We start from the raw sequence: 24,402 nt of genomic DNA on the forward strand, positions 1-24,402 counted from the left end.
TTTTCCCTCCACTCAGTGTCTCATATCTGGGATCTTTCTCCACGTGGAGCTCTGACAAGCTGGGACTTTGCACTGAGCACAGCTGCTCTGGTTTGGAGGAGGATGTTGGAGGAAGGGTTGGAACGAGACCATCTTCAAGGTCTCTTCCAACGCAAACCATTTCATGATCAGGGAGTTTTGCTGTTTCCTGGCTAAACCTCCTCCCCAAAAATCACGTCCAGACCTTGCTGTGTTGTGCACAGGAGCTGGCTGGGCTTGTTTAGGGAGAAGTGGGATAATCCCAGCTGTGGTGGGAGGCGAGGAGCCCAGGCAGGCGCTGCTGCTGCTGCTGGGTTTGATTGGCAGCCAGTGCTGGGCTGAGCTCAAATATTGCTGCCTTTTTAAAAGGCATAATTACGTGATTCAATCTATATGTTTGATGTTCCTAATCACCCATTAGAGCAGGATGTAAAGAGGGATGCTTCCCAGGAACATGCCACAGAATAGGGGCTCTTTGTGTGAGCCAGCAGCTCGTTAGGCAGTGAGTGATGCAAACACACATTTGCGGGGCTGCTTTCCCTCAGAAGAGCTGGGTGGTTTGATGGCTTCGTCATTTTGTTTGTGACTCTCTGTCACTCGGATTTCCTGAGGCTTGGAAGATGCAGAGTGTGGGTTTGTGATGCCATCAGAGTCACGAGGTGGGAGGCAGAGGTGTGTGCTGAGATTTCTGCCAATCCTCAGGTGAAGGCATGAGAGGACACAGCCTCACCTTGCACCAGGAGGGTCAGATTAAATACTAGAATTATTTAATTTTTCTCTGAAGGAATGGTCAGCACTGGAATGAGTTGCCCAGGGAGGTGGTGAAGTCACCATGGAAGTGTTTGAGACATTGGATGTGTTGGCACTGGGTGGTCCTGGAGGTCTCTTCCAGCCCCGATAATTCTGTGATTCCAACCACACAACACATTCTGTGCTCACCAAGCCACAGGGACTTCCCAGGAGGAGCAGCCCCGCTGCCAGCAGGGTCCTTGGCATGGTGGCACTGAGGTGTTTTGTCACCTGCAGCTGCCTGGGGACTCTGCTGTCCCTCTCTCCAGGAACACAAATATCTGATCCAGCAGGCAGAGTTGCTTTTCCAGCTGCTCCATTCCCTCGGTGCTGGGTGGGTTTGGGGGGTGTAAGCCCCTTCTCCCAGCCCCTCATTGCAGGCTGGGGGTCCTGAGGGAGCTCCTGGCAGCCCTTTTCCCAAAGTGCAGGGTTTAATAATCCCTGATTCCCAAAAAATAAGGGATTGGTTGGAGCTGGGTTCCCTGCACCAGCATCTCCCTGAGTCTCATGGGCTCCCACTGGTGCCAGCTCTGCCTGGAGCTTTTTGGGAGGATTCTGATTGAACCCCCATCCTGTGCTCCCAAACTCTCCCAGGTGGAAGAGTTTCTGCTTCATTTTTAGGTTGTTTTGGGGTTTTATGGGCAGCAGCCTTGCTCAGGAGCTCTCCATCAAATACATCTTGTGGCTAAAACCCCATTGGGCAAATATTAGTCCTGGGTTTTTGCTGCAAGGCCTGAGAGTAGGTGACAGCTTCATGGAGTCCATACATTCTGGGGAATTCCTGCTGCAGGTGAGAGCCACGTGCTGGGGGAGCCCAAATTCCTGCCCAGGGCTGGGCTGGAGCTCATGAATTGCCAACAACATCCTGAGGAAAACCTGGAGTCGCTCCTTGTGCCCTGGAAGTCACCAGGGATTGTTAAAGCAAACCATAAAAGAGAGTTTCTGTTTCTTCATCAGGGCAGGGGCTGAGGGAGCTCAGAAATGTGAGAATTTGGCTGCCATCAACACCTGCCTGCAACTGCAGCAGCACTGAGCACACCTGGAAGCTGCAGGAGCACGGAATGGGATCTCAGGGGCTTTGGGAGGAGCCCTGGAGCAGCAGGTTCATCCTCCAGCCCTGCAGTGGCTGAGGGGACAGTGCTGGGGGGCTTCTCCTGATATCTCTGCCCTGGGCTGTTCCTGGCTGCAGGAGCTGCATCCCCTGGGCTGGGAGATCAGGGTGCTGGGTTGGTGTCCAGCAGCACTTCCCTGCATCTCTCAGCCCTGCTGGGATGTGCCCATCATCCAAAGCATTCCTGGGTCCCTCGTGGCCTCTTGATGATGTTCTGTACAAGGAATATCACCCTGGAATGGTCTGGCTTGGAAAGGATCCTAAAGCTCATCCAGCTCATCCAAAGGATCTTAAAACTCATCCAAGGATCTTAAAACTCATCCAGTTCCAACCCCAGCACCTTCCGCTGTCACAGGTGATCCAACCTGGCCTTGGACCCTCCCAGGGATGGGGCAGCCACAGGAAACAGGGAAAACAAGGAAAAATTCTCCCTGCTGAGGATGCATGGAGGAGATGGAGGGGCTTTGAGCATCAGAGGTGTAACAGCAGGCTGGAAAATGGGAATGAGCAGGGAATGGAGGTGGAGCTGTGCCTCACAGAGGATCCCAGCCATATGGAATGAGTTACCAGGGAAGGTGGCTGGAGCAGTGAGTGTGAGGCTGAGACATCTTGATTACTTTCTGCAGGAAAGGATTGAAGAGCGGAGTGAAAAACCAGGGAAACGGGATTTAAAGCACATTACCACTTTAATTTAAAAGTGCCCAAAGCAAGGAAATTCAGATTTAAAGCTGCCAATCTCTGCCTGGCTGCTGCAGGTGTTGGGGCTGGGAGGACTCTGGGGTCTGTGTCCAGATGGGTCCTGGGGCCATGAGGCCAATCCCAAACTTTGGGTTTGTCCCAGGAATGAGATCCTTTAATAGGTGTGTTCTGTGATAAATCTATTCTTTATAACAGAAATGTATTTTTTTTAATTACCTGCCCTGTGTGCAGTGCCCTGGACACCTTCTCAGTGTGATGCCCTTTAAAGTGTTGCAGGATCTGGGGTGGGTCCCTCAGGAATGATTTTCTTCCCCCTTTTATCCTCCCAGTTTGGAGAGCCCTTCCCAGGAGCTCCTCCTCATGTCATATGTGAGGTCCTGAGGAAGAATTTAGGGGCAGTTTAGGGGAATTTAGGGATTTTTTGGGAAACTCAAGAGCATCTTTTCCACTTGGGATTTGTGCCTTGGCCGTGCCTCCCCTTGCTTTGCTTCCTGTAAACAAAATTTCTCTCTGTTTTTTTTTCCCCACTTCCCAGATTTCCCTTTCTGTCAGGATGGCCCCCCCTTCCCAAATCCAGGCTCAGCCCCCTTGAGCTGTTCAGGAACATCCTCGGCTGCAGAACAGAGGATTGGGAGCAGCTTTTGGCAGGCAGAGACTTAGAAAATAATTTCAGTCCTTTGCTGTTTCTCATGTGCACAAGAGATATTTTCCCCTTTTGCAGGAGGATAAAAGATCATTTAAAGTGACAGTTTTGGGGGAAAAAATAGTACAAAAAGAATTACAATAATCAATTTTTTCCCCCTTAAATTATCAGTTTTTTCCTGTGGATTTGTCCATCTTTCTCCGAGATGTCTTTTCACAGAAAAAGGATCAATTCCTTCCAGATAATTTATACATCACTTGATATTTAATATATTTTTAAACAGTTCTGAATTTTCTTTGCTGTTAAAAAATCTTTCTTTTAACCCACTGCAGCAAATCCTTTCAGAACCTCGCGGTTCGTGTGAAACTCTTGGTGTTCCTTGTTTTGTTTTTGCTTGGAGCCTGTTAAAAGTGTCAGGACGTGGGTGGCATTTGAAAGGTTACTGGAAAGGGTGGGGCTGTGATTAGCTAAGAAGGGAGATGAACTTTCTGGCAAAAATAAGGAAGACTTTGAAGCAAACAGAATCTGGATGCCTGCAGGAAAATGGAATCGAATAAAAGATGAAATTGGGGCGATCCCGAGGTGCAGAGGGGGGAGCAGCAGCAGAACCCAGCGGATGTAGATGTCAGCTCGGTGACAGGCGTGCCCTGATCCCGGGCATTATGGCCCTGCAATGGAGAATAATTATTCTAATTTGTTTTATTACATTAGCGTGGGTAGGAGGGAAGAAAGGGAGCTTTCTTCGCTGCCTCGCTCATTATTCCTGGGCGAGCACGGCGGGGCCAGCTCCCGGCTCCCGCGCCGGCCCTTCATGGGAATTTTTGGAAAATGATGTCTGCAATGTTCTGACCTTTGCCGTCCCAGCTGCAGCCTCCTCCTCTCTGCAGGGATCCCACACTTGACTCCTTAGCAACCTCCTTTGTGCCTCTGATCTCTCTCCACTCGTCTGTAATAGCCCTTGGCAGCGGGACTTGTTGTTCCTTGGTGGCTGGAAAAGGCAGGAGCCGCCGGTGCCAAGGGTTTTGCAGGATCCCTTTCACCCAGCGCTGCCACCAGAGCCCCCCAGATGCTGCTGGGGGCTTCTCGGAGGGGCTTTTGGGGGGATTTGATGGAGGGAAACAGCAGCAAATCAAAGGAGGCAAAGTCAGCCCCAGGGAGTTCTCCTGCGAGGTTTCCGCCCGTGCGGGGCTTTGTGGTTGTGGTGGCTCTGGTTTGGCTCTGGGCAGGTTCTCCTGTGCTCTTTCAGGTTCTCCTGAGCTCCTGCAGGCTCTCCTGAGCTCCTTCAGGTTCTCCTGAGCTCCTGGGGCCACTCAGAGCCCCTGTGTGCAGGAGGGAGCAGGCAGGTGGGGTTTGCTCACCTGGATCATGGCAGGATCCTGGAAAGGTCCCTCATGGCCAGGGACACTTCCTGCTGTCCCAGGTTACTCCAAGCTCCATCCAGCCTGGCCTTGGACACTCACAACGTTCTCAGGATGGTGTGGAGGTGCCAGGCTTGGAGCTGAACAGGGCTGGGCAAGGTGCAGAGCAGAACCAGCTGAGGAGCACACAGCTGGTGGAGGAATTGTAAACCATGGGGTGGTTTGGGTTGGAACAGACCCTAAAGCCCGTCCTGCCGTGGGCAGGGACACCTCCCACCATCCCAGACTGCTCCCAGCCCATCCAGCCTGGCCTCAAACCCTTCCAGGCATGGAGCATCCCGTTATTCCTCTCTCCTCATGGAGGGAGCAGCAGGAACCTGAGTTCAGTGAGGTTGGTGGGAACATCAGGTGCTGCTCTGGTGCTCACCTTTGGCTTGCTGCTGTCACAGCAGAGGCTGTACCTGTGTCACCTGTTCCCTGTGGGACATTCCCTGCAGAGCAGAACACCTGGGATCCAGCTCATCCTTCCTGTACCATAGACCCTGATCCATCAGCAGGGAGGGAGATGGGGAAGGTCTGGGGCTCTGAGGGGCTTTAGACCCCCAGCTGAAGTTGGTCTCATTGGATTCCTCAGATTTAAGTTCTCCAGGAGCCTCTTCCAGCCCAGCCTATAATCCTGAAATGGTTTTATTTTTAGATGTCACCTTGGGAAGCTCCTTCCTCTCCCACACACTGGGGTCTAAATTTGTCTCAGAATACCCTGGTGAGGGTTTGGCTTTCACAGAGATGGTGAAACCACTTTTCCTGTGGGTAGCAGAGGTGGGAAGTGCACGGAGCTGGGATTTTCCCTGGAAGCTTCCCTTATTTATAGCAGGAGCAAAATGAAAATCTAGAATTTAGTTGGGAACTTTGGGTGGGTTTTTGCCCATCTTTTCTACAGCAAAGACACAGAAAGGTCTTTAAATTGACTCTAAATTTGTAACGTGGGTGCCCCATTCCCCACCCTTCCCTCTGGAGCTGGGATCAATAGGGAATTTTGCAGACATAGCTTGAGTCACCAAGCTTTTGCTCAGCTTCCCGTGCTATTGGCCTGTCTGTACCATTTTTTTCAGAATTAATTTTGGGCTGAAAAAGTCTCAAAGAAGTGCTTTGTTCCTCCTTGACACTCACTCCAGGGAAAAAAGGAAAAAAAAAGAAAAAAAAAAAGAGGAGAAAAAGGAAAAAAAAAAGCCGTGGAAAATCTGACATCTGCATTGTAGAGAAAAATCAATAGATAGGGAGGAATATAATTATCCCCCACTCCTGAAGGAATTTTTCAGATATTTTTTGGAACAGTGACTCATATGGGCTTAGGGCTTGAATGACATTTTAATTATTCTGGCTTTTTTTTTTTGCTTTGAATCACCCAAGTACAGCAGGCTGGAAGGGGCACAGTTGGGCACAGCCATCAGGGGAGGATGGAAGGGCAGGATTTGGGGATTTGGTGTTGGAGCTGAGCCCTTCCCTCCCCTCAGGTGGGGGCTGGATCCTCCTGGATCTCTGATGGATCCCCCTGGATCCTGTTTGCTGGCATCCTGTAAATATGGGAACATTTCCCCTCCTTTGGGAATGTTTTATTTCATATTCAGAGCAGGGCTGGTGTGGGGGCAAAGTGATTAAAGCCAGGGATTTTATTATCCACCATTAAGGTAAATCTAAAAAAAAAAAATCCTAACTCTAATTTTCCTTGCCCTCTGAGAAATGCTGCTGGATTTAATTGCCTTTAATTAATTAGGGGAGTTTGGGGTTTTCCAGGTCCAAGCAGGTGCTGCATCTCCAGCCTGCCCTGTGCTCCTTGGCCATGCCCTGCAGGGACCAAACCTGGCAGGGCAGGAGGAATTGAGCCCATAATTCATTCTGGACCTTAATTCAATCCAGGGGCAACATTTTATACTGCTCCTGCTGTAAATTCCTGTGACAGGGACCCCAATTCCCCTCCCCAGGCCAGGAGCTCTCATTATCCCGAGGAGTGCCACCAGTGCCCGACCCCGTGTCCCTGCAGCCACCACCAGCAGTGGGAATTTAATAATCCTGGATTCAGGGCGAGGCCACAGAGGTGAAAGGGCCTCTGCTGGTTCACTTGGCCACCTGGTCGCTTGCCTTGAGCTCGGATTTAATTTGTATTCCTGAAAACTTCCCGATTTCCGGCAGCCCCGGGATGGGCAGAGCTGCCTTGGTGCTCGGAGATCTTTCCCAGCCTCAGCAGCTCGAGGGTTCTGTGATTCTCCTGCTCCTTTCCTGCCTCTCCTCAGCAGAGCTGAAGCCTCAGCACACAGAGGTTTTTCTGTGCAATTTCTTGGTCCAAATCGTTGGGAAAGCTGGAAAACTCAGGTGCCAGTGTGGGAGTGAAGGGGCCTCGAAGACAGCTCGGGGTAAAGCTGACTTGAAGCCCCTTCATGATGAGAGTGGGAGTTTTTTATGCTGCAAAACATCTTTGATATGAAGACTTTCCTGTTTGAAAGCTTTCTAGTAAACAAAAAGGGATGAACTGCCTGAGTGAGTCATTGCAGGGAAAATCAGGATTTTCAGAGCGCTGCTTTTCCCCATCCTTGTTTTAATTGGAGTTTTAATTATCCCTGCTGGATAATAGAGCTTGATAACAGCCCGGGGAAGGGAGGAGGAGGGAAGGTCATCAAGATAACTGTCCTGTTTTAATATTGCAACATTCCTGCACAGAGCTTCCTCAGTGTGTGCTGGCCCTGCCAGGGCTGGAGCTGCAGCACATCCTGGGAGATGCTATCGCCAGATCCTGTAATTTTAGAAAAGCTGGGAGGGCAGGACAGCCTGGGGAGGGGAGGATGGAGTGGCTGCTGACAGTCAGGGTGTCTTTGCCATCCTTGAAATCCTGGGTGATCTCGCTTTGCATCCCTTTTCTGCCAGGCAGGAGTTCAGAAACTCAGCTCCGCCCGGTGCTTTCAGCTGTCAGACAGACAGACAGATATGCAGCCCTGGGGACTGGATATTCCTGGATATTTCCAAGGTCTGGACAGTTTTGGAGGGTCTTTAATTGGAATTTTGAATTTATTTTGAGCTGCAAATGTGTTAAACTTTGTTTAATGCTGCAAGTGAAGATTTGTTTTAGCGTGAGCAGGGAGGTTGGAGCAGAGGAGCCACTGTGGTCTCTTCCAATCTGTTCCAGTTCTGGGCATTTAGATGGAATTCATAAATGCTGGAATCTCCTCCTCTGAGCTCAGATTTTGTCTCTGGAAGGTCACTGATCCCTTCCCTGCTGCAAATGCCAGGAAGCCTCAGGATGCTCCCAGAATCTCCCAGGGTTTTCCTCCTGGGGAAGGCAGGACCATCACAATCAGGGCAATGTCAGAGGCAGGCAAATACCCCCTAATTGTATGCAGATGACAGAGCTGCTTCGGCCTTTTGACTAGTGAAGCTTTCCTCAATTTGGGATATTGTGATCCTAATCAGGGACCTCTCCCGGACATCAAAGCCAGCCGTGATTGCTCGGCTTCCTGCTCCAGCCCATCCCTGCCCAGGTGTCTTTCCTGCTCTGGCCCACTGATTCCTTTCTGCTCTTCATCTCCGAGGCAGAGAAATTCAATCCCAATATTGCTGCCAGCCCTGGAATGGACCCAGTGATTTGGAAATGTCCCCTCTCGTTGTTCTGAGGTCCCAGGGCAGGGGATACCTGCTGGCCCAGCCTCTAACCTGAGGTGGGGCAGAGCTGTCAGCACTGCAGCCAGCTGTGTTTGGGGCTGGCAGCTTCCTTCCCCTGCTCCTCTTTTGTCTCTCTAATTATTTTAATTGCATCTCTGTGTCCCCATTCCTGCTCTGTGTCCCCATCTCCAGCTCGGTGGCTCTGCTCCCTTTTCCACAGGCAGCAGAGGTGGCTTTGCCCGAGGGAAGCTGTTGGGTTTGGATGTTCAAATTGTGAATCTTGCTGGCTTTTGTGTGTTATCCCAGGGACAGAGCCTGGTTTTTCCTATTGCTGCTTCCCAGGGATGCTGGGAGCGATGCCAGGAGCCCTGGGCTGCTCAGACCTGAGCAAAGGCTCAGCTGTGGCTGAGGCTTCTTCCTGGAAGGGGAATTTGGCATATTCCATAAGGATTTATGTCAGATTTTCAGTAACCAGGCAGTGGAATGAGTCAGAGTCATTGTGTTCCCTTGGGAACCACAACTGGACCCAGGCTGTGGATGTGCCGTGGGTCTCATTCAACCCCTGCAGTTTAACCACAGAAGTTGGCACCTTGAGACACAAAGAAAAATAAAATAAACTAATTGTGACAATATTTTTGCCCTTTTTTCCCTCAGGGGCTGATTAAAATCCGAGGAGATCGCTGCTGGAGAGAGTTAACTTGCATGGATTATCACTACGAGGTGAGTGATGTGCACACAAAACCTCATTTCTCTTGTCTGCTTTGCTTTTGTAAAATCATTTCCCCCAACCTTTCCTCTCCTGCCAGGCAGCCCTCCGTGTTTTCCCTCTTTATCCCAGCCTCTGGCACTCAGGCCATGTCCCTGTGCCAGCTGGGTGATGCTGTTTTTTCCCAACCACACTCCTAAAAGACCAATTTCTCTCCTTCCCTCCCCTCCCCATCGTGGATCCAGGAGCAAACCTGAGATTTTCTGAGAACTTGCACTGTAAATCTGCTGCAGGGCAGGGAAAGGAGAAGAGAGGAGGTTTTTGTGGTGCTGTTTGTGCTTGCACCCCCAAAAAGTGGCCATCTGACAGAATCAGAGCATCCCTGTGCTCTCCAACATGCACAGCAGATCCTTGGCAGTTCAGAACTCTGTGGGTTTATCTTTTTGACATCTGTTGCAGTGATTATGTTGCATTTTGATTATAAATTGGGGCTTTTTGCTGGCTCTGGGTTCGTCTCCTCTCTGGTTCCAGAGGCAAAATTGGCTCCTCTTCTCTCCTCACCTCTGTTTTTGCATTTGAGTTTTATATAAATGGTGGTAAAGAGGAAAATGCTGCATCCAGTGATGATCCCAGGGTGAGAAGCTCTGGGTTGGTGAAGGGAATAATCCTGAAGGAATATTTCCTTCCCTGGATTCACCTCACAGCCACTGCAGTTATAATGTCTCTGCCCTGGAATCTGTGGCCATCAAATATTTGGGAATACAAGTCTGATGAGGAGGAGCTGGGAAGGGGCTCAGCCTGGAGAAAAGGGGATCAGGAGGAATTTCTGGCTCTGCACAGTCCCTGATAGCCAGGGGCAGCCAGGGATGTTGGGCTGTGCTCCCAGGGAACAGGGACAGGAGCAGAGGGAATGGCCTAAGGGAAAGTTTAGATTAGGTATTTAGGGAAAATTCCTTCCCTAAAAGGGTGGTCAGGCATTGGAAGGGCTGCCCAGGGCAGAGATGGAGTTTCCATCCCTGGAGGTGACCAAAACCCACGTGGATGTGGCACTTGAGGACATGGTGATGAGCATGGCTGGTGTCGCTGTTGTTGATGATCTCAAAGGACTTTCCCAACTGTAACAATCCCATGACTTTATGAAATAAGATTTTGCATGCCCAAAAAGCTCTTGTTTGCCTTCTCAGCTTTAAATCTCCTTTTCTGTGTCTCTCTCATTTACTTTCACTGGGGTTTTCCCTCACTGTGGGGCTGGGCCTGTCCCAAAGCTGCTGCTCCTTGGCTCTCCCACAGCACCAAGGATCCAGCTTCACCCCCAGCAAAACCTGGGATGAAAAACCCCTTCAGTGCTCTCCTTGTCATCCTGAGCATGCGTGGCTGCAGTAAATTATCCCCTTTGCAGCCACCTGGCAGCACTTGGGGAAAATGCAGCTCTGAGCCAGCCCGGGCCAGCTCCAGCACTGACCCCAACCCACAACAATCAGCCCCAATAATCCCAAATCAATCCCAGCATCAGTCCTGGAGCTCAGAGGGATAATTGAGACCATTCCTATCAGATCCATAAGGCAGGATCCCCAGCCTGTGCGAGTAATTGGGACCAGGGGCAGGGGGCAGATCTCGTTATCAATATCAATTATTTTAATCCCCACAAAAGAGGCTGCGAGAAAAGGAAAATGAAAGAGGCCAAACTTTGTCCACCAGCAATAGTGGAACAAAAATACCTAAAGCTGGGATTCACCTGCTCATTCCTGCCAGAGGGAGGGAGAAAAGGGGGCAGTGAAGAGGGAGGGAGGGAGCTGGGAATCTGCTCATAATTAGGATGATAAAAGTGGGGATTGGAGCAGGCTGGGGATGGATTTGGGCCAGATGGGTTGTGCTGAGATGTATGTTGGCCACCCCAGCTCTCCTGCTCCAGCACAAGCTGCATCCAAGATCTACATGGGCTCCTGTGCCAAGAGAATTAATGGAAACACATGGCCTCCATCCCCGCCTGGACTGTTTATTTGTAGTAGGACCTGCAGCTCTGCCCGTGGAAAAGAACATTTCCACTTTTGTCAGGAGCTGTGGATGGGACAGCCCAGTGGTGTTATGGTTAAATGGGACATTTTCCCTTCCTCCTTCCCTTCTGGTGTGCAGGGCCTCCATCCCAGCCTTGCTGGAGCTCTCTGTGAGATTTGGAGAGGGCAATGGCATGCTTGGTGCAGGAGAGGGATTTTCCTACCAGCCTGACCCTCCTGGGCCCCTCAGGGGGAGATGGGCTCCAGCAATTCTGGGTTCTCTCTGGGCTGAGGATTAATGGTGCCTGTGGGTGCCAGGAGCCCCAAACTCTAATCCCAGCTTGGCAAGACACCACAAACAGGGAATTTCAGCTCCTCCTCCTTGATTTCTGTGCTGTCCAGGCCAAGGTGAGCACCTGGGTTGCACTTGGAGTGGCTGTGGGATGGGATCCCAATCCCTGTGGTGTCCTGGAGCTTCCTGTGTCCACATCACCACATCCAAATGGACACACCTGGGTGGCACCTGGCAGGAGAAGTCCTGGAATCTGCCATCCATGGGTTTATTTATCCCTTTTTGGGGTTGCTGTTGTTTCACTGTGATTGGAGGACTCTTTGCCCTGCAAGGAATGCCAGGAAAAAGCAGTTTTCCCTCAGGAGGCACCAGGTCTGAGCCAGGGTTGGGATGGGGATGGGGAGCACCCATGGCCTCAGCATTGCCTTGTTCCAGGACTTATCTGGGAGTGCAGCCTGGCACAGGCACAGCAGAGCAAATCCCAGGCTGGAAAATCCCAGAGCCCTGCAGAGCCCCCTGTGCCCAGATCTCCTGGCACAGAGCAGCTCAGAACACCAAACATGGACATTTCCAATCCAAAACACTCCAGAGGAAGCCTCTGGATGCTGGTGGAGCGTTTGGCAGAGCAGTTCTGATAATCACAGGGATTTTGGGCCGGGCAGGTCCTGCATGGTCTGCTCTCTCCTGTCCCAGCATGGATGTGTCAGGGTGGGATGCAATCCACTGATGCATTTTTCCTGCTGGCTGCCAAACTGCTGCTGCTGCTTTTTAATTCCAGACAGATATCTTGGAAAATTCAGCCACCAACTGGAGGGAACAGCTGTGGGAGCAGCTGCTGGGGCAGGAGCCCTGCTGGGCACCGAATCCAGGGCAAGTGCTGGACACAGCCATGGTCCCTCCTGAGGGACCTCACTGACCTGGCCAGGGAAAGGGGGACATGGAGGGGCTGGAGCCTGGCCAGGGAGGGGAATGCACCCCCAGGAAGGGGCTCAGCCTGGAGAAATGGGGGATCAAGGGGAATATTTGGCTCTGCACAAGTCCCTGACAGGAGGGGACAGCCAGAGGGATCAGGCTGTGCTCCCAGGGAACAGGGACAGGAGCAGAGGGAATGGCCTAAGGGAAAGTTTAGATTGGATATTTAGGGAAAATTCCTTCCCTAAAAGGGTGGTCAGACATTGGAAGGGCTGCTCAGGGGAGAGATGGAGTTTCCATCCCTGGAGGTGACCAAAACCCACATGGATGTGGCACTTGAGGACATGGTGATGAGCATGGCTGGTGTTGCTGTTGTTGATGATCTCAAAGGACTTTCCCAACTGTAACAATCCCATGACTTTATGAAATAAGATTTTGCAGGTCCAAAAAGCTCTTGTTTGCTTTAAGTCTCCTTTTCTGTGTCTCTCTCATTTACTTTCACTGGGGTTTTCCCTCACTGTGGGGCTGGGCCTGTCCCAAAGCTGCTGCTCCTTGGCTCTCCCACAGCACCAAGGATCCAGCTTCACCCCCAGCAAAACCTGGGATAAAAAAACCCTTCAGTGCTCTCCTTGTCATCCTGAGCATGGGGTGGCTGCAGTAAATTATCCCCTTTGCAGGCACCTGGCAGCACTTGGGGAAAATGCAGCTGGAGGTGACCAAACCCACGTGGATGTGGCACTTGGGCACATGGGCCAGTGGTGACTCTGGTGCTGCTGGGAATGGTTGGACTTGATTTCCTTAAAGGTCTTTCCAACCTGAATTGATGTTGAGGCAAAAGGATAAAGGGGAACTAAACTAAACCCCACTCATGGAGCATCAAATCCTGGTCAGAGCTTGAAGTGAGATCCAGGATTTGCATCCCTGCAGGAGCTCGGGATGGGTTGGTCACCACAGAGCAGCAAAGTCTGGAGGGTTTCACTGAACTCTGCTGAATCCCAGCCCAGTTTAGCTCCAAAAGTGTCACTGCTGCTTCACTCTGTCCCCAGGACCCTGCACAGCCACAGAGGCCGCTCCTGACAGGACAAATTGTCCCTAATTGCTGTGGAAGTGCTGTTCCAAGCAGAGGCTGTCAGGCAGAGCTCCAGCCCCAGCTCCTGGAGCAGCTCTGGATGGAGCACAATGGCTTTTGTGCCTAATTAGCCCTTGCTGACTGATAGCTGAGCTGATAAGGGCGATAAGGAAGCTCAAACTGCTCCTTAACTGCCTCTTCATTCCTTTTCTCCCTCCTCTCCCCTGGATTAGAACTCGTTAAGCTTTTCATCCAGCTTTTTTCCGAGCCATTATGAAACGAAAAGTAAATAATATTTAGCAATCTGTTGAGATGAATCAGAAAATGAGCTGCTTTTATGAGCCCGGATGGCTCGGGGTGGGCTTCGTTCCAACAGTTTGCATGGCTGGAAGGGAAAATGTTCCTAGCAGGGAGAGCAGGTGCTCAGATTTCGTGCTGGAAATCCTAAAGTTGCGAATTCAGACGAGGGAAATGGTGCTGAATGAAACAGAAAACAGTAATTATTAAAGGAAGTCACCGTGTAAATAATTTTGGGGATCCTTTTTGTTGGTGACATTAATAATTATATTATGAAATATTTATGGAGCATCCTAAGTTTACGGTGCTTGGATCTGTGCCAGGGCCTCAGCACCCTCAGAGGGAAGGATTCCTTCCTAAATGTAATTAAATGCAGAATAATTTGTGTCTGCTCCTTGCCTTGCGCAGGGTGTGAACTTGGAGGGTTTGCTGGTGGATTTTGCTGGTTCCAGCCCAGGGCTGTGTCTGATCTGGCACAGGAGGCAGCCTAGATGTGAGGAGATTTCCCAGATTTCCCCAGAAGTGATTCGAAGGGTTTGTGGAGGTTCTGCAGGGCTCAGGGTGAGCTCAGGGCCACTTCTGAGAACTGACCCTGGGGTTTGGAGCCTGGAACAGGAAAATTCATCCTCTGGAAGCTGTGTTTCCATGAAAACAGGAGGGAGATGAGCTGTGCTCCATCTGTGCCCTCGTGGGACAGCTCTGTGCAGGAACCAAAGCTGCTGTTGATGAGTTCTGGGTAAGGAGAGCAAGGAGGGAACAGAGCTCTGCCCATGGGTGGCTGTAAATGCAATTTATTTCCATCTCCTGGGGTGAAAGCAAACTGCTCTTTGAGTCCAGGTGACTGATACCAAAGGGAGAACACTCTGGTGCTCGGCTGGTTTATTTTTTCCCTTCCCATTTGGTCAGCAGTTTTGAGAACTGACCTTTCCAGAGGCAGAATTGCAAAACCACTTGTCTTTATTCCCATGTCTCAAAGGGCTGCTCTGGGGGGGTTGGAAGCTGAGGATTTGGGGCTCTCTGCTGGGTTTTGGGGAGTTCCATGAGGCTGGAGGAAGGGCCAAGGGCTAAGCTGGCCTGGGATCAAGGAAATAATGAGATCCATCATAGGGTAAGTGCTTGGAGCAATAATATTGGCAGATAAATGTCAGCAGGACATCAAAAGCTTATTAGGCTGTGTCTGGACTTTGTATGGGCTCTGCAAGGAGAGCTTGATCTCAGAGAGCTTTCCAGATGAGTCCCAGGTCTCTGACATGGATTCAAGGGATCTTTGAGTGCAGTTTGGAAAGGTTTGTTATTCCCAAGGCTGGGCTGGCTCTGCTCTCCTGGAGGTGCCCATCACTTGAAAAAACGGAGAGCAAATGCTTTAGGAGTGGGGTTTGGGCCTGGCTTGCAGGATCTGCCTTGCTGGGTTTGCACAGGTCGGGTTTGCTGGCAGAGATTCAGGGAATTCACTTCCAGCTGAGCCCTTCTGGGAAGGAGCCCTGGATTCCCAGGGTTTGGAAGTGCTGCAGAAAACGAGGGCTGAGCTCTCCGAGCCCTGAACTCCCAGAAGTGAAACCATCCTGGTGGAGCTGCAGTCTGAGGAGACAGAATGATAAACACCGACAGTGATGCCCAGTTAGGGCACGCTTAAAAAGTGGGAAGGAATTCCGGGGTTTGTGCCCTCACAGGATGTGCTGGAAGGATGAAGGTGATTTACAACCCTGGCCTGAGGCAGAACAAAAGCAGATTGATGCAGGGATGTGCTGGGGGATGTTTTATTCCCAGCAGAGCAGGCAGGGAGCAGCTTTCCAGAGGCAGGTCCTGGTGGGAGCAGGGCTTTGCTGGCAGGCAAGGCTGGAGCAGGATCTGCCTCGTGGTCTGAATGTGGCACACAGGTGGGAAGTGGAGTCCCAACACCCCAAAATCAGCATCAGTTCTGTGGCCAGGGGGACCAGGATCCTGGCAGGGAGTTCAGGAGAAAGGGGGAGGAGTGTCTGGTCAGGGAATTATCAAAATTAAAGGTGGAGCTGCCAATCAGCATCAGAAAACAGCCCCAGATTCTCCGGATTGAGGAGGCCACGGCCTGCTGGAGGAGATGGGATAGAGGCAGTGCTGAGGGAGAAACTTCCCAAAGGAAAATCATGCAGGAACTTCTACATGGAGTGCCAGGGCACAGGGAATGGCTGCCCACTGCCAGAGGGCAGGGCTGGATGGAAATTGGGAAGGAATTCCTGGCTGTGAGGGTCAGGAGGAGCTGGCATGAGATTCCCTGAGAAGCTGTGGCTGCCCCTGCATCCTTGGAGTGTCCCAGGCCAGACTGGAGCACCCTGGGACAGTGGAAGGTGCCCCTGCCATGGCAGGGGTGGCATTGGAGGAGCTTTAAGGTCCCTTCCAACCCAAACTATTCCAGAATTCCAAGTCAGTTCTAAGTTCCAGTGATGATCCCACCCAGACACGGCTTCCACGGGCAGTAGAGCACCAGGATTTGGGCAGGATTTCATTTCTCTTTTTGCTGAACTTCAGATCTGCTTTTCTCCCTGTGACTCTTCACCAAAAGCATCTGTATTTACCCAAAAACACCTTCTGGGTTCCCCCCTTTGCCACTGGAGCAGGTGGGTGGCATCTGCCCCTGGTTCCCTCAGCTCTCCACAATTCCCAGCAATGCCAGGATAAACCAGGGAAGGTTTCATGGACATTTCCCCCCTGGGGATGTTTGTGTGGGGAGGGTTTGGGGTGTGGGATCAGCAGCAGAGCTGTCAGTCACCCTGCATTGGGAATATGCCAATCCCCTTTCCAGCAGTAACACAATTCCTCTTCCTGGATTCTTTGCTGTTTTTCTTACGGATTTGTTTTAAGCCTGGTGAAAGCTTCCTGTACACCTATTGGATTTCATCTCTTCCTCACACTCTCCCACTGTTCCCAACTCGTTTGCAGACCACCCAGGACCCTCCTCGCTTCCCTTAAATATTCCTTTTTCCTCCCCCCTCCACGCATTTGGTCTCATTCAATCCTAATCAGATTAATCCTCACCGCAGCCACTCCAGCAGCTCTGCCCCTGCAGTGGCTCCTGTGCTCCCTGGGCTCCTCCAGGGGTTGGAATGTTGGATCCCATCACATCCCTGAGCTCCCAGCCTGTGGGGAATAGTGCACTGCTCCTGGAACGTGCAGGGCCCAGGGGGTTTGGCAGCTCAGAAGATAACACAAGCAAGGCTCTGGTAATTATTTAAATGATGGATTTCTGAGCCTGTTAATGGGGTGTTTTAAGAAATGCACAGAGAGAAGGAAGGTGACAAATTTTGATGCTTTCTGGAAGGCAGAAATGAGAGGGGGAAGTGGCAGAAGAGCAATTTCCAGTCTTTAGAAGTAACATGGAATGGTTTGGGTTGGAAGGGACATTAAAGCCCATTCAGTTCCAAACCCCTTCCACCATCCCAGGGTGCTCCAACCTGGCCTTGGACACTGCCAGGGGCAGCCACAGCTTCTCTGGGAATCTGGGATCTCCCCGCCCTCTCAGGGAAGGGCTTTTTACCAGGTCTGGTTTTCCTGGTGCTTTAAGGAGCAGAAAGGCCCAGGGGCCTCCTTGGGTGGTGTTGGCAGCTCCTTGATGTCTACAAAGGTGTCTTGGTCCTCATCCTCCAGTCTGGAGCCTTGGGACCTCCAAGACCTTGCCCAGAGCCCTCATCCTGTTTCTCCCAAGGAGAACCTCTGGATCCACCTCTGGATTCTCCCAATGGACAGAACTAAGCCCCATGAGTAGAGTCATTTCCCCTCATTCTTCCTGGCACTTAGGGACATTAGATAATCTCTTTAGGGATATTAAATAGTCTCTTTCCTGGTCTCCTCCTCAGCAGGTGCAGTTTAAGGAAAGTTGTTTTTCCCATCCATTCTCACCTTTCTCAGTGTTTGTAGGGAATTTTCCCCCATCCCAGGTCCCTGGCCTCAGTTCTGCTGGAGGAGCTGCATTCCCAGTGGTGGGCAGGGGTGCACATCCCTCCTTTTCCTCCTCCAGTCTTTTTTTTTTTTGGGGGATTTTCTTTTGGGAGTAAATGTGATGACTAATCCCAGTTCTCTGGGTAACATTCCTGGCACAGATTCCAGAGAATTTGTGGCTGTCCCATCCTTGGAAGTGTCCAAGGCCAGGCTGGCTGGAGCTTGGAACAGCCTGGGATAGTGGAAGGTGTTGGGGTTGGAAATGGATGAATTTAAGGCCCCTTCCAGCCCAAACCATTCCATGATAATATTTTTTGTTGTTCATCAAAGGTTTTAAGCTCAGCTGGAATTTTTATTCCCCCAGAATAAAACAGAGCCAGGCCAGGAGAAAATCCCACCATGGGCAGAACTTTAAAAATGAGTTTTTTAGCTGAGCCCTTCCCTTTATTTGCCTGGCTCCAATTTCCAGGTGATTTCTGCCACACAATTCCCATATTTCTCCATACAATTCCCTGTGGTTTCAGCCTCTCCATGTTGGATATACATTGACTGGAAGTGCAGCTCACAGGTTGTGCCACTTCAGTGATCAGCTCAGATGGCCTGAGCCAATTCCCAGGCATGTCTCCTTCCTTCCCAGAGATCAGCAAGAATTCCACATTTCTCCAGTTTTTTTCCATCTTCTGAGTACTCCAGCTCTCACAGCAAGCCCTTGTAGCTCTGGAAAAAGAACAGTCCAGGGCTGGGAGGTGCAGGAATGAGTTAATTTGAAGTCTCTGCCGTGGTGTTTTGCTCCAAAGTCGTGTGCGCCAAACTGACCTTTAATCTTGGAATATAAATCACTTTCCAGTCCTATTATTTCTAAAATCCTACAGGCTTGCGAATGCACAAAAGAAGCCTTTGTCTCTTATTAATTTAATTTATAGGTTAAAGTTTCAAATCAGTGGCAAGCACAAGCTGATTTACTGTGCACTGCAGGAATTGCTGTTCTGGGAAGCGCAGCGATTGCTCCGCTGCCTCCAAACAGGGATGTGTAATTAGGAGCTTCTGTAATTAGATATAATGTCAGATAATTTGCTTATCGTTTTTGGAATGCATTCTCCAGAAAAGATGGGAGGGATCTCAGGGTGGATTAGCTCTTTCAGGCCTAAAAACTCCCCAGATCAGTAAAATCGTGTGTGGAGCCATCCAGTCATCTCCTGTATGATGTCATTTGTGCTGCAACAAAACCCAGCCACTCTGGGGATAAAATTCACATAAAAGAGGAGGGAGCCTTTTCCTACCAGCTTAAAACAGGACACCCTTTCCTGGTTTGGTTTTGTTTTGTTTTTTTAATTTGGATTTTTTAATTATTTTGAATCTAAGAAATCCCTGTGTGGAGTCACATTGGTTTCTCTTCCCAGCCTTAGGAGTATTCCCATTTTCAGACCAATTTCTTCCACTTCCTGGGATTTCTAGTTATGGAATTTTATAAGCAAGTTTTCTAGTCTGCCTCCAGATAGCTCAAGACAAAGAAATGAAGCTTTTTCCTAACCCTGCTGTCATTCCCCATTCCAGGGGAAAATCTTTGACTCCTCCAAGCTCTCTCCAGAGGCTTTTCCCTCTTGACCAATTTACACGGAAAATAGGGATTGTGACTTGCTGCCCTTGCCAAGATCGTGGAAATATCTCTATTAAAAATGGCATTTGTCTTCCTCCTGCACAGGAATTCACTGATCTGTGTTTTCCAAGGATCAGATCATTCCTGTTCCCTCTCAGTCTCAGTGGAAGGGCTTTTCTGGCCTCAGCAGGACAAGACTGGACTTCCCACTGCCATGGTGTGTCCCTCTGCTGGAGCACACCTGGGCAGGGTCTGCAGTCCATCCATGGATTTGTGGGTTCTGGAATGAGGTGAGGGAGTGCCCACCTTTCCCCAGAGCTGCCCTGGGCCGTGCTGGGGCTTCCCATCAGCTGCTGAGGGCAGGGAATCAAAGCTTGGTGGGATTTGGAGTTAAAGCTTGGTGAGACTTGGAATTAAAGCTTGGTGGGACTTGGTGGGAGCAGGATTTCTTATCCCAGAGCCATTATGTTCCATGAGCTCCCCTTCCCTAAGAAAAGAGAATTCCTGGGGTCCTGCTGCTGGTTCTGCTCTTTTCCCAGTGCAATATTCCACACTGCTGGGGAGTTGGGACCAAAATCCCTTCTCCACCCCTCTTCTCCCTCAGGAATATTTCTGCTTTTATAACTCGAGGGTGTCAGGCCACCCCATGGAGGTGGCCCTGCTCCACGTGGGATCCCTCAGGGTTGGTAAATCCTTAGGGCAGGAGTTGCCACGAGCAGTTTGTGAGCAGCCCACAGTGGAAATCATGGGATGTGTTATCCTTGGCCCCGAGGCAAAGAGGGGAATATTTTAATTGCAGGAGTTAATTACAATTTGAGCAGCCTGTGGGAGCTTGGCAGGTGATGTGAGACCCCGTCCTGCTCTGATCTCAGCTGAAGGATTGGGAACAGCAGCACAGATGTGGGAATCCAACAGCAGCAGGAACGGCCTGGGAATGTTTCTGGGCTCTTTGTGTTGCTCTTTAAAGATTTGTAGTGTAGGTGCCACACTTTTAAGTTGCTAAAAATCATCACAAAGGGTTTTTCCAGCAGGAGTTCCCCGTGGGCAGGGAGTAGGGTGGATCCTGAGCTCTCCAGGTGCCTTCCCTCCCCTCTCCCTCGGCTCTTGTGTTGGTAAACAGGGCTGATGGACACTTCCCTCCCTTTGAGCACTGAACCTGAACTCCCTGAGTGCACAGGGACTGACAGGGGAGCTCCAGGAACTCTGTGCTGTGCCAGGAGAAGGGGAAGGGGAATTCAGGCACAGCCATCAAAGGCAGGTCTCAGAGCTGGTCAAACCTGACTTTCCTCATGAAACTTTGGGGTTGTGCTGCAGGCAGGAACTGGATTTGGGATGTGCAGGGATTAAAGTTCAGGTGCTGGTGCCTCTCCAGACTCCTGCACCCCACATTCAGGGACACCCTCCGCTGTCCCCAGGTGGCTCCAAGCCCCATCCAGCCTGGCCCTGGGCAGTGCCAGGGATCCAGGGGCAGCCACAGCTGCTCTGGGCACCCTGTGCCAGGGCCTGCCCACCGTCCCAGCCAGCAATTCCTGCCCAATATCCCACCCATCCCTGCCCTCTGGAAGGTTAAACCCATTTATCCCTGGCTTTGCCCTCTTTGGTGTCTGTATTTGTATCCTGTAGGAATTTTTGGGTCTCGCTCTCCTTCCAAGCTGGAAGAGCTGAAGAGTGACCCAGAGGAGCAGGGATTCCTTTCACTCCTGGCTCTGCTCCATCTCCTGTTTATCCTCCAGGGATGAATCCAGGTTTCCTGTTCTGTGCTCCTGCCAGGCTGCAGCATCTCCCCCCCAGAGCCCTATTTTGGGCAAGAATTCAGGATTTTATTGGAATTGCCTCAACATCACCCATGGAGTGGGTTTAACTTCCAGTCAGGATGTTCCTGACTTCTCCTGGCTGTCTGATGTTTCCTCCCCTCCAGGATTTACCTGTCACCTACACAGGGCTGGAGGTTTCTGGGGGAGCCCTCTGGAATTCCTGGCTGTTCCTCTGGCACTTTGGTTCCATTTGCACCCTGGACTGAAGGAAAAATTCCCTTTAGGATAGGACAGGATGGGTTTCACACTCTCCTCCACGGAGGAACAAAGGGCTGCCTTTACATGGATAAAGGTTGGGAGGTGATGCTGCAGACAGGGGAATTTTGGGGTGCATTTAAGGATCCGTTTCACATTTTAGGGAAAACATTGCAATAAAACAGGACAAAAACTCCTGAAATACTGGAAACAGGGATAAATGGGGTGATAAATCCCAGGAATGTGGCTGCAGTGGGGTCAGGGGGTCACTGCTGCCCCGGGGCTGTGCCAGCAGCTCTGCCCCTGCTCCGGAGGCTGCATGGATTCTCCATTTCCATAGAACCTCTCACTGCTGATCTTCACTCACATCCCTGTACCAGATTCAGGAATTTTTGGTGCTGCTGGTTAAAGGTGGTGACCAAAACAGGGTGAAATCCCTTCGGTTTTTAATTCAAATTCAGCCAGATCCTCATGGAGAATTTTAGGCTTGCCTTTCCCTGAGTTGTCCCAGGAGCTCCTTGGCACATCCAGGAGCCTTTTATTGCATTTTTGGCACCAATCCCTGTGGTTTTTGTGGCAGGAGAGCCCTTTGTAGGGTGTGCTGTGACATTCCCAGACTAAACCCCTATTTATCCATACTCTGATGTATTTCCCTGGAGATTTTTAGTTCACCTCCTTATTTAGAGCGTGCTGGAGATTCCAGGCAGGAATTTTTGTAGTGGATGAAATTATTTGTTTCTCCTGCTGTAACAAAGAGCTGCCTTTGATCCCAAAAAACAGAGAATTGACTTTTTTAGATCTCCTCCTTCTCTTACTCTGGTCCTTCCTTCATTCATGGATCTTGTTGCCACTTCCCAAGTCCTGGTTTTCTGAAGATGATCCCCATTTTTCCAGCTGGCAGATTTGAGCCCAAGGTGATGCCTGACCTTGGGTTTCTGCCCTGCAGTTTGTGCCATGGCTTGGGCAAGGGGAATAAATAAAATCAAATTCCAGGAGCTGGTGTTGGATGTGGAACCAGGAGTTTCCACAATGCCTAATGTGGTCATGAAGGAGCCAGCCCATGGGAATATCAGATTTTTATCCAAATATTTGACTTTTAGCCAAAATTTGCACTCCTAAAAACATGTTGGGAAGAATTCCTTGCTGGGGATTTTCTTCATCCCAGTCCTGAGCATGCCATGGGTGTGTCAGAGTTACAGGTGTCAGTGGGCAGTAATTAATTAATCATTTAATATTCCATATTTTTAATGGTTTTATGGCTTTGGAGAGCCCAAAACCACTAAAAATTAGAAAACACCCAGAGCTCCTGGATTCCTGATTTTTGTCATTGTAACCCATTAGGAAAACTTGCTGCAGGATTGGCTTTACCTGTTGAAAGAATTTATTGTAGAAGATATTGAGAGCTTTGTCCTGTTTGGTTTACAGATTTCTTGGGATAAATCACATCCATGTTCCAGGACCACGGATGTGGGGCTGTGACAGCAGCTGGTTTTGATAAACTCCAAAATGTCCCTCTCAAGTAAAAGAAACACAAATTTCACCAAGCAATTCCACATCGGCCTTTTCATTCCCTTCCCTTCCCTCCAAGCTCAAATTTGATTTTATTGCTTGAGATTTAGCAGAAATTTAATACTTTATCTCCTTGTGAAGCATCCCTCCCAGGCCCAGCATTCCTCTGGCTGGATTTGGGGTTCCAAGCACGGCTGATCTTCTGCCAAATTGAAGTTGCTCCGTGCCCGAGTTGCAGGATGGTTTAAACTTTTGAAGTTTGCCCAAAAATGTGCTTTATGTTGAGTTGTCTGGCAGGAGAGGCCTCTCCTTTTCCAGTTTTCGTTTAAAGCAGCTTTTGGAGAGCTCAAAACCATCAGGAATTGCTCCTCTCCCCAAATTCCAGGCTGAGCTTGCAGCAGGATCTGCTCATTCCATGGGGATCCAAGGCTTATCTTTATGGGAATAAAAGAATTTTGAGGCTCTTTGTGGTTCCCGGCTGAGCATTCCCTCTGCTCTGCAGTGGGTTTGGGGTATTCCCCCTTTTCCAGTGACAGGAATTCCATCTGCAGCTCTGGTGCCATAAACCCTCCCATGTGGGAGAGCTGTGACAGTCCAGGACAGGGGTTTTGTGGATGTTGGTGCACAAAATCTCAGGATCGTGAGGTTAAAACAAAATCTGTGCTGCTGGAGAGGGAAAACCTGGCACAGGAGGGAGAGGACAGGGCTTGGAGGGGCTGTGGGGTGGCTGAAACCCCAGAAATGCTGTGGTGCCAATGGAAGCAGGGTGGGGCAAGGATGGTGATGTGGGATGAGGAGGAGGATGCAGAGCTGGAGGAACCAGGAATTCCATCTCTCATGGTGGGGCAAGGATGGTGATGTGGGATGAGGAAGAGGATGAGGATACAGAGCTGGAGGAACCAGGAATTTCATCTCTCGTGGCTTTGGCACGGTGTGTCAATGAGGGAGAGAGAGCTGGGAAGGTTTTGGGGCTGTCAGAGCCTTCAGGAGCTGCCCCAGGAGCTCCTCCTGGGTGGGATCAGATCCCAGAGGATCCTTGATGCCTTGAGAGGCTGCCTGGAACTGAGTCTGGGCAGTGTTAAGGAATAAAGCAGGGATTTATTAAAAGGCCTCAAAGGATTCACCTTGGGCAGTGCAAGGGCCTGGCTGTGGCTACACCCAAGATGGACAATGGGTCAGGAGTTCTCACACTTTGATAAGTTTTGGTCCATTTCCATGTTGGGTTCATTGTCCAGTTCCAGCCCAGGTTGTGCAGTCCCACCCTCCCAGACTGCTCTCCTCCATTCCCTGCTGTTTGCACTTTCTGAGCCTGGAGCTGCAGCGGAGCCATCCCAGCCCTGGAGCACCCAAACCCTCCCTCTGGGACAGGGACAGGCCTCTGCTGGCTTTTGTTCAGCTAAACCAGGGATTTGTGGAAAACTGGCTGCTTCTCAGTTTCTTTGGAGGCTTCACATTGGTCTTCTCCTTGCAAATATCTTCTGGATTGCCAGAATTGGTTTGTGAGAGATAAACTCTGCTCCGGCAACTCAAACCGTGAATTTATGTTATATTATCCAACATGCTTGATCCTGGTCTTTTAGACACCACCCCCTGGATATAAAAGCTGTGGACACAAACTCTTGCCTTTAGGGTTGATTTCCAGCCCCAGGGTGCTCAGGGAATGTCCTTTGTTCCTTTAAATTAAATGGGGCCGTTTCTGTGGCAGGCCCTGGGCCCTGCCGTGGGAGGTTTGGGGTGGGTGGAAGAATGTCCCCATTATTCCCTGGCCCTCTGGCTGCTCCCTGTCCTTTGCAGGGACAGGAGGAGGAGGGAACGAGGCCTTCACCCCAAAGTTAC

The 24,402-nt window shown here is 50.5% G+C and overlaps 1 protein-coding gene across 1 annotated transcript in view; it reads left to right on the forward strand.

The window, feature by feature from the left end:
• The window catches only part of LMF1 (lipase maturation factor 1), a 136,198-nt gene that overhangs the window by 45,870 nt on the left and 65,926 nt on the right, over positions 1 to 24,402 (forward strand). Inside the window, exon 5 of the mRNA XM_058816187.1 lies at positions 8,924 to 8,989. Within this exon, the coding sequence (XP_058672170.1) occupies positions 8,924 to 8,989 (66 nt within the window). The remainder of the gene's footprint in view (positions 1 to 8,923; positions 8,990 to 24,402) is intronic.

This window comes from Ammospiza caudacuta, chromosome 17 (genome assembly GCF_027887145.1).
Source record: "Ammospiza caudacuta isolate bAmmCau1 chromosome 17, bAmmCau1.pri, whole genome shotgun sequence".
In the NCBI taxonomy this organism is placed as follows: domain Eukaryota; kingdom Metazoa; phylum Chordata; class Aves; order Passeriformes; family Passerellidae; genus Ammospiza; species Ammospiza caudacuta.